At 73.2% G+C, this 9583-nt stretch overlaps 1 protein-coding gene across 1 annotated transcript; it reads right to left on the bottom strand.

Moving 5' to 3' along the window:
• Positions 1-482: 482 nt before the first annotated feature.
• Positions 483-9463, bottom strand: MBD6 (methyl-CpG binding domain protein 6). The gene is made up of 13 exons (XM_067529788.1): positions 9314-9463; positions 7203-7318; positions 6647-6777; positions 6439-6541; positions 5999-6170; positions 4329-5585; positions 3528-4132; positions 3121-3289; positions 2773-2927; positions 1881-2447; positions 1622-1671; positions 1463-1538; positions 483-1311 (listed from the first exon to the last, which is right to left on the bottom strand). The coding sequence occupies exons 3-13, from the start codon at positions 6751-6753 to the stop codon at positions 1237-1239; spliced, it is 3336 nt and encodes a 1111-aa protein (XP_067385889.1). The 5' UTR covers positions 6754-6777; positions 7203-7318; positions 9314-9463; the 3' UTR covers positions 483-1236.
• Between the last annotated feature and the right edge of the window lie 120 nt (positions 9464-9583).

Here is a 9583-nt window from a genome sequence, read left to right as displayed (position 1 = left end):
CGGGGCAGCGCCGAACGCTGCCAGCTGGGCGCCTTTCACCCCTGGCCAGGCACAGTAGCTCCCCTCCCTCCCCATGGGGCCTGGCCGGGGCCACGGGGCTTCACCCTGCCCTGCCCCGCCCCCTCCTGCGCCCCGCACGGGCCACACACGGCAGGGTTTTAAATACACGTTTTAATGGTGGATACAAAAACACCCCCAAAATCGCCAGGCCGGCGGGCGCCCCCCCCCCACCCCCGGAGAAAAGCTACACCTCCCCGGGGCGCCTGCCGCGTTACACAACCCGCAGGACCCGTCTACAAAAGCAAGGCCGCCATGGTAAAGGGGGCAAGGCCCAGCCCCCGCCCCACTGGGCGCTGCCCCCCGCTTTGCATAATCCCCCCCCCCCCCAGCAGTCTGGAGGCGGGGGTGCGTAGTGTGGGCGGGTGGGTGGCGCTGGCGGCGCGGCCGGCCCCCGCCAGCTGCCGGACCTGAGTGTTCGCAGAGTTAAAAACAACAAAAATAAAAACCGGGCTGGGGGCTGGGCACAGTGCCCCCTGGCTGGGCTGGCTGGGGGGGCCCGCTGCCCCCCAGTCTGGATTGCAGGGCAGCGTGGGATGGCAAGCTCCCCCCACCCCCGGCTCCGCAATGCTGCCAGCCAACCCCCCGTGGGCACCGGCTCGCTGCCCAAGCTTATTGCTCTGTACCTTTCACCCTGCCGGCTGCCCTGGGGGGTGGACCCGGCCCCACGGCGAGGGCCGCTGTGGGGCAGGGCTCTTTTTGGTGAGTGAGATGTGCACTAAGCTAACCCCTGAGGCGTTCCGTGCCCTGCTGCCCCCCGCAGGGCTGAGGTAGGGGACGAGCCTGTGGCCCTCCCCCCCAGAGCCTTGAACCCAAGGGGGGGCAGCGGCTGGGGCCAGGCCCAGCTCCGGTCCGTACGTGCCCGGCCTGGGGGGGCACTGCCACGTCTCTCCCTGGGATTTCACTGCGTTGCAGAATGGCTCCTGAAGTGCTTTGGCAGGCCAGGGCGCGGCGGAGACGCAGTGCAAGTGCCCATCGCCAGCAACGGCACCTCCAGCCGGCACAGGCGGGGCGCCCCCTCCACGCCCGCTGCGGATCTGCGTCCCCCACTGTCCACGGGGAGCCCCGGGCGGGGGCTCCTTCCTGGCTGCGGCGGGCCCGGCCTCGGCTGCGCCTCCCCCCGCTCAGTTCGCTGGGGCGCACTCGACTTCGCCTCCCCCTGGTGCCGCTGGGCCGATGCTACGTCAGCAGCTTCCTGCGCCGGTTCTTGGCAGGGCGGCCAGGCCGGGGGCGCCGCCCGGGGGCACCATCCTCCTGCAGGGGGAGAAGGGGGTGCTGGGCCGGGACGGGGCCAGACTGCTGGCTCCTCGCCCCATGCCCTGGGGCCCTGGCCAAGGGACGCGTCTCCTCCCGGGGCCTGCAGCCAGAACCCCCCGCCCTCCCGCCCCCAGCGCGTAGCACTTACCGGGGGGACGCAGCCTGGCTCGGCGCTCGGGCCCCTGGCTCGCGGCGTTTCCAGGCGGGTGCTGGGCCGGGGGGCACTGCAAAGACAGAGCACGTCAGGGGGAGGCCAGCTCGGGGTGCAGCCCCCGGGGGGCGGGGACAGGTCTCCCCTCACACTCACCTGACCCTCCTCTGCCCACGGCGTGACGGGCGCAGCCTCCCGGGATTCCCCTGCAAAGATGAAGGAGGAGGCTGGGTGGGGCACCGTGCTGGCTCCCCCGCCGGGCCCCACCTTCCCCCCACCTCTACAGCCAGGCGAGGGGCTGGCCCCACGGCCCAGCGTGTGGGTCCCGCCCTGGTCAAGGGGGCCTGCCCTGGGCTGAGGGGAGAGGCGGGGGCGAAATCTGGCTCCTGAATCCTCGGGCCCCCCCACCCCATACCTTTATCTCCTCCGCTTTGCTCTGGCCGAGCGGGCTGCCCGGCGCCGGGATCTCACCGTTGCACCTCCAGGCTGGGTGGGGCGGGTGCCCCGAAGACGCCGCCTTCTCCCCCGGCTCACCCGCCTGCCCGTTGAAATGCCGCCTGCTTCCCCAGGCCCCTCGGCCCCGCCCCGCCCCACGGCGGGCGCTCTTGGTTCTGCGAGGGGGGCCCCGGGGGGGAACGTCCCCGTTCAGCCCCTCCCCGCTGCGCCGTGCCCGTTTCAGGGGGGTCCTGGAGGAGGGGGGTCCCACGGCACCCGTGTCCAGCTGCCCCACAGGGGTGGCAAAGCCCAGCGTTCCCGGCTGGCCCGGCCCGGCCGGCTCCAGGGCGCCCGTGGCCGGGCAGTCTGTGGCCCTGGGCACGGAGGGGGAGTCTAAGGCACTTGGGAGGGCGGCGGGGGCAGCGTCCGTGCAGAAGGGGGTGAAGGGGGCCGGCGGCTCCGGCTCCGGGAGGCCGGGCGGGTTCGGGGAGGAGCCTTCACTTGTCGCTGGCGCCGGTTTCTCAGGGACACCGAATCCGGGGCTGAGCTGCCAGGGAGGAGAGGGGAGAGCGTGAGGGGGGGCAGGCCTGGTGCCCCCTCCCCCAACGCTCCAGGAGCCTCCCCCGTGGGCAGGGCTGCTGCCCTAGCCCCGCCTGATGGGCCCAGCAGGGAAGGGGGGCAGCGGCAGCGAGGGGGGGGACCCCAACCCCCTGCTGGGAGGGGGCGTCAGACCGAACTTCCCGGCTGCGCACCGACAAGCCGCATATGCAAATCAGATCTGAAATAATTAGCATCCAATGTCCCACCTGGAGCTGCCCAAACCACAGCCCCCCCCTGTAGCCCCCCCCTCCCCCCTCGCAGCCCCCGCTCACCTGCAGCAGGCAGGCCAGGGGGCTGGGGCTCCCCAGCTGGCCCTGGAAGAGTTGGAGGCCCAGGGGCCCCGGCAGGGCAGGAGCCAGCAGCTGCAGCTGGCTCTGGAGCAGGGGGTTCCCGGTGGCCCCCAGGGGGCTGAGTGCCGACAGGTCACCTGGGGGGGGAGAGAGAGTCAGTGGGGGGTGGAAGCCATGGGGCAGTGCAGGGAGGGCCCAGGATCCAGGCCGGGGGCCCATGGATCCCTCCCACAGGCCTTAGCCCAGGGGGGCGAATCCTCCCAGCTCCGGGCCAGGGCCCAGCCCCCCGGGCTCAGCGTCAGCCCCCCTGCCCGGGCCGGCATCACTCACCCAGCAGCGCCGCACTCAGCAGGGGGCTGACGAGCTGCGGCATCAGCGGGTTGAGCCTCCCTGAGGAACCGGGGGGCTCGGGGGCCTTGCCCTCGGCGCGGGGGGCCTCAGTAGTCGTGGGCGTCGTGCCGGTCGAGGTAGGTGCCGTGGAGGAGCTGGCGACGCCCGGCTGGGGGGGGGAGAAAGTTGCATCAGGTCTGAGACAGCAAGGCTGGGCGCTGCCTGCCCCCCACCCGGCCCCGGAGTCAGAGCAGGCCTGGGGTGACGCCCCCCCAGTCACACACCCTGGGGGGGGGGGAGGGGGGGCAGATTGCTCTGCTCTGCACAGAGCTCCCAGGGCTCCGGAGACGCCCCCTGCCCAGCTGTGGGGCAGGCCCATGAAATGCACCCCGCGAGCACAGCCTCACCTGGGTGGGGACCGGGCCGGCGTCGGGGGCGGCCAGGCCGGCTGCCAGCAGAGCCGAGTTTAAAGCGAGGACGGCTGGCGGGAAGAGCAGGGGCTGCAGCCCGTCTGGGAGGCCGGCGAAGGTCTCGCCCCCCAGCAGGGCCTCGGGCGCCTTGTCCCCCTGGCAGGGCGGGTCGGGCAGGGGCAGCAGGGCTGGGAGGAGGCTGCCAGGCTGCTGCAGCAGGTCCAGGCTGGGCAGGCCCAGGCCGCCCAGGGGCAGCAGAGGCTGGCTCTGGAGCAGCGAGGCCATGAGCAGAGTCTGCAGCACCTGGCCCTCGGGCTCGCCCGGCAGGCCCAGGCCGGGCAGCAGCGCCTCCCCCTGCCCAGGGCAACCCAGCAGCTGCGGCTGGCCCAGGGCCAGGGAGAAGGGCAAGGAGCCGAGGAAGCCGCCCTGGAGGAGGCCGGGGGGCAGGGAGCCCCCGAAGGGCAGCGGCTGCTCCTGGCCCAGGAAGGGGAAGGGCTCCGGAGTCGGGGGCAGCGGGCACCCCAGGCCCCCCCCGCTGCCCTCCCCGCTGCCGGGGCTGAAGGCCGAGGCTGCTTTGGTGGCGGCGGGCGAGACAGCAGCACCTGCGAAGAGAAGGGCTGGGTCAGAGGGGCCCGGCGGGCGCTGCCCCCCAGAACGCGCCACAGCTCTCGGCCGCCCCAGGTCCCCTGAGCTGGGGCCCCCTCCACCCCGCTGAGCATGAGGCCGGCCCCCCGCCCTGCAGCCCGGTGAGCAGCCATGGAGCCCCAGCCCCCCCCCCCCCCCCCGGCGGGTCTCTACCTGCGGCGATGCTGGGGGCGGGCGGGGCGCCAGGCTTCGGCTGCGGGGGGCTCCCTGAGGCCGGGTCAGGCGAGGCGGAGGCCAGCTGGCTGAAGAGGCCGAGGAGCTGGCTGTTGAAGTCCTGGAAGGAGGGCAGGAGGCCGGGGGGGCCGTCGGCCAGGGGCAGCGGGGGCAGGCCGGGGGCCTGGTTGCTCTGGGCGCCCAGCAGGTTCAGCAGGGAGGACAGCGGCTGGCCGGGGGCGGGCGGGCTGCCCCCCGGGGGCTGCCTGGGGGGCTGCTCTCTGGGGCGGGCCCGGCGGGCGGGGGTTTCCTCCGGCCCAGCCCGGCCCTGCTGCGAGTCCTTCAGCAGGCGCAGCACCGTGGGCGAGCGGCGCTGGCGCCGGGGCGGCTTGGCCAGCGCCCGCCCGCCCACCACGGAGAGCAGCAGGCGCCCGGGTAAAGTGCTAGAGGGGGGCTCCTCGGCGCGCCGCTGGCTGGCCAGCTGGGCTTTGGCGGCCGCGCTCAGCAGGCTGCTGGCGGGGAAGGAGGGGCCGCCCGGCGGCTGCAGGAACTGGCTCAGGGGCAGGCCCAGGAAGCCAGGCGGCCCCTTGCCTTCGGGCACGGCTCCTAAGGGCACTGGCGGGTTATTGCTGCTTTGGTTGGCTAAGGCGTTGCTGGGGGGCTCGGCGGAGGTGGGGCGGGAGCGCTGGGGGGACAGCTCGGCGGTGCCACCCCCCGGGGACGAGCCGGCCGAGGGCCTGCCAAGGGAGGCGCCGACGGGCAGGGGGCAGGCCCGGCTGGTCCAGGCGGGGGCCCCCTCGGGGGGCGGCGTGGCGGGGACCGGAGGCTTCCCCAGGGGGCTAGGGGCAGTGGGTGGCCCCATCTCATCTGGCGGGGGGAAGTGGAGGCCGCCGAGGGGGAAGGGCAGAGGGGCCGGGTCCAGGGGCTCCAGCCCGAAACTCTGCAGGGCGAAAGCCGGGCGCCCCTGGTAGCCGGGGCTGGCGCAGGGCGTCCTGCCCGGGAAGACGTCCCCGAAGAGGGCGCTGTGGTGGCGGGGGAAGGAGGTCTGGCTGGGCCGGGCGCTGGCCGGACGGTCTCCGGGGCAGGCCAGGCAGGGCTCCGCTCGCGCCTCGGGGGCCTTCTCCACGGGCTGGGCTTTGCCGGGCCGCAGGTTGCCGGGGCCCTCGCCCTCCGGGCCGGGCGCTCTGCCAAAGGGCGCTGCTGGCTGCTGCTGGCGGTTGGCGGCGCCCGAGTGGCACATCTGGCTCAGCCCGGCCCCTGCAACGAAGCGCGGGGGAGTCTCAGCACCGGGACCCGCCAGGCTGATCCCTGCCCCCCCCTCCCCCTGCTCGCCCCACAACTGCCCTGGGAGCTCGCAGGGGCAGGGCTGGGAACCAGGGCTGCCCCCCCCCCCCAGCCAGGAGGAGGAGAGCCCTGCGGGGGCGGGGGGGGAGGGGAGGCAGAGGAACTGGGGGCGTGGGGAGCCCGGGGCAGTTTCTACTGGCAGGTTCTGGGGCAGGCGAAAGCCCGGGGGGGGAGGGGGGGTGTTGATTGTGGGGGTGGAGGAAGCCCCAGGGGAGGGGGAAGATGGGCAGGTGGGGGGACTGGCAGGGGCGGAGGCATGGGGGGCAGGGAGAAGGACAGTCTAGGCTGGCGATGGCGGCGAGGCGGGGGTGGGGGGTGCCCGTTACCTGGGCCCAGGCGCGGCAGGCCCCGGGGCGCGGTGCTCTCCATGCTGCGGTACAGGGTGGCCATGGCGACGGTTTTCCGGCGGTGGTTGCACAGTTTGGTCATGTCCTGGTCGCCCCGGGCCCCAGCCCCTTCCCGCGCCACCACCACGGCCGCCGGGTCGAAGTTGAAAACCTGCCGGGGGGGAGCGGGGAGGGGTCACAGCCGCACTGGGGGGAGCGAGGGGAGCCCTGGCCTGGGACAGCGGGGGGCTGTGGGTTGAGACCGAGGGGCACCGGGCGTGTCGTGGGGGGCCGAGCGCTTCCCCAGCCCCTGCCCGCTCTGACCCTCGCCCCTTTCCAGGAGCAAAGGGGAGCCGAGTGCGAGGCAGCGCATCCTGGCAGTGCCCCCTTCGCACTAGGGGAATCCCCCCGTGGCTAGGGTGGGGTCCCCCCCCCCGTACCTTGTGCATGTTGAGCGGACACTCCAGGCCGCACTTGCAGGTGCCGTCCGTCAGGAGGTAGGCGCGGGTCTGGTCCAGCGAGGTGAGGGTCGTGCCGCTAGGACTGGGACAGGATGGGGGGGGGGGGTCAGGACCGGTCCGAGGGGGGAGGGGACGACACATCCAGGCCAGGGGGCCACGGTGCCGCTGCCAAGGGGGGGAGCCTCACCTGATATAGCGCACGGCGCCCTCCTCCACCTTCCGCTGCCAGCCCACGGGCACGGCCACCGGGCACCCACCTGGATCTCCGCCGGGGCGCTCATCACCGCCATTCATTGTGCCCCCCGCTCGCTCAGACGCCTGCCAAGGCAGCCGAGTCAGTGGGGGAAGGACGGACGGACAGACAGCCCCGGCCAGGCAGCAAGGGGGGCCCTGGGGAACAGGGGGGCCTGGCTGAGGGGAGCCGGGTTATAGGATAGTTACGAGCAGGAGGCTGAGGATCCACCTGGCCAAAGGCTCCTGGGAGCAGGAACCAGACGGGGTCTGAGCAAGGGGCCGCCGAGGGGGCTGCGGGTCGGGAGTGAGGGGGGGGGGGTCGGAAGCCTGCATGTCCTCAACCCCTCTGCTCTCCAGCCCCGTGGGCCCTGTAACACCCCCCCCGCCCCCGTTAATCCCCGGCTACGCCTGACCTACTAACCGCTGGCCAGGCCCTGCAAACAGCTGCCGGCTCCTGTAATCCCCGGCGCGGGCCGGGAGGGGGGTGGGGGGCTGAGCCCTGCTCCTACCTGCTGGTGGCTGCGAACATGTTGGCGTTAAGTGCATGCACGGTGCCCTCCTGCGCTCACGGCCGGGCGCCCTCGCCCTGGCAGCCCCGTGCACCGCGGCCGCCGCTAGCCCACGCCTGCAAGAGAGCCGAGGGAGGGTCCCGCCTCAGTGCCCGGCAGCAGAGCCTCTGGGCGGGGAGCCCGGCGCAGAGACCCGCTTCCTCCCTGCTGGGGTCCGAGCTCAGGCCGTGCCTGGCGGGCGCTGACCCTCGGGTGCCGCACTGCTCCCTGGCGAGCCCAGAACCCACCTCCTGGGGGCTACAGCTCAGCGGTAGTCCATGGAAACGCACCAGAAGCCCCCGAAACAGGCCAGCTCCCCCCGCGCGTGCCGGCTGCATTTTGCCAGCCAAGGCTGGGCAGGAGCAAGAGAGGCAGGATTGACCCCGGATCCCCTCGCGAGCTCCGGGGCTCAGAATCTGAACCGAGCGGCTGGAAGCCGGGACAGCTGGGCAACCTGTGGCCCTTCCTGCCCAGATGCCCAGGTGAGGGGCCTGCAATGGAGGGACGGCTCCATCTTTGGGATTCGGGACAGACAGACGCAGCACGTGCCCGACCGGGGCAGGCAGCTGGACAGTGCCCCGGAGATGCCCCCCCACGCCAAGGGACGCTGCCCCGGTTTCCGACACAGACACACAGGATAAAAACATAAGGAGACTCGATGAATGGTATTTTCAGCCCCGGTCTTTGGAGCATTAAAACAGCGGCTACATCCCATCCCAGAGGTGGCTGCATTTCAGTGTCAGGCCCCGCGACTCCTATTTGGGACAGCAGATGCTGGAAAGGAGGGTTTTTCTCCCTGGGACACAGGGGAGAAGCCGGCTGGGGGGGACAGGAGTCCCGCGGGGACGGTCTACTAGATACAGCCTTGGCGGGGCCCTACACACCAGAGATGCCGCTATACCTGGAGGTGCCAATAAACCAGGAGTGAGAGAAAACAGGGCTCAACGCCCCCCCAGGGCTCGTCCCTGAACCAGCTGCGTGACTCCAGCCTCCCAGCACGCCAGGGGGCCCAAGACGCCGGTCACGGCCCCAGCCAGCAGCCGCTAGCTTCACGGTGCACGGCCCAGCTCAGAACAAGGGCCCGCAGCGACAATCCGGCCGCCCCGCAAAGGGCGCTGCCAGCTGTGACTGGGCCTGGAATCCACCGGACACTGCAGCCGGACAAATCCAACGCGCCCTGCGGTGCCCACACCCCCAGCAGGCAGCCCCAAAGGCGGGGATGGTGTCAGTCCCTCCCCTTTGATCCACCCTCCGCGCTAGGTGCTGTACACACAGGCAGACGAGACCCAGTCTCTGCCCCAGGGAGTTTCCAGTCTATGTAGGCCGGGGAACAGAGGCATAGCGAGGGGAAGCGACGGCCCCGTGACTCCGGGCGAAGCCGGGAGTCCTGGTTCCCAGCCGCCTGCTCTGACCACGGGACCCTCCGTCCCGCTCCTCGACAAGTGGGACAGGGCAGCTGGGGTGCCACGGGCTGCGCCCACCCGCGGAGCGCCTCGTCCCAGGCCAGGCCGGGCCCCGGATGCAGGGAGCCGTGACCTGCCCCTGGCCACGAACTGAACACGAGGGTCCAGCAGTGCCAAACGGCGCGGCAGGCAGGAGGGGGAGACGGGGCCGGCCCCAATCCTGGGGCGTGCAGCACCTGGCGCACCGGAGCCCTGCTCCGCGGCGGGCGCTACCCCAGTACAGATAGATAACACGGGGGGGGGGGGCCCAGTCCGAGCTGGGGGGGCAATCAACCTCCCCCCCCCCGGCCTCCCCACTGGATGCTGAGGCCAGGCAGCGCCGTGCACCGAGCGGGACCTGCCCCACGGGCTGAGCGCTGGACCCACTGATGGGGGGGGCCCGAGGAGGGGGGGGAGCCAGCCCAGCCCCCCCATGGCAGGGCACCCCCCGGGAGCCCCCACTCCCCGCGCGGGGCCGGCAGGTGGGGGGGCCCCTGCAGAGGGGCTGGCCCCCGGGGGGGGGGGAGCGGCCCCGAAGCCCCCCGAGGGGGAGGGGGAGGGGCCGGGCTGGGGGGCGGCTGCCCCAGAGGGGGCCCGGGGCGGGGGGGCCGGGCCGGGCCCTGCACCTACCTCGGCTCATGGTGCCGCGGCAGCTGCTGCCCCGGGCGGGGCGGGGCGGGCCGGGGTCTCTCGGCGGGTCCCTCTCCGGCGCCCTCCCCCCGCCGCGGCCAGGGCCAGGAAGAGGAGGGGGCAGAGCGGGGAGCTTCCTCCCTGGCATGCGCAGTGGGGGCCAGGGGCAGCCCTGGGGATTCCGTTCCCAGCATGCCCCGCGCCCCAGGGCGGAGCGGGAGGGCGGCGCTGTCCCAGCATGCACCGGGCTCCGGGGAAAACCCGGGGTGG

This window comes from Emydura macquarii, unplaced genomic scaffold (assembly GCF_026122565.2).
Source record: "Emydura macquarii macquarii isolate MOO-44397 ecotype Brisbane River unplaced genomic scaffold, CSIRO-AGI_Emac_v2 contig_2994, whole genome shotgun sequence".
NCBI classification, from domain to species: domain Eukaryota; kingdom Metazoa; phylum Chordata; order Testudines; family Chelidae; genus Emydura; species Emydura macquarii.
This window is presented reverse-complemented; position numbering and strand designations above follow the sequence as displayed.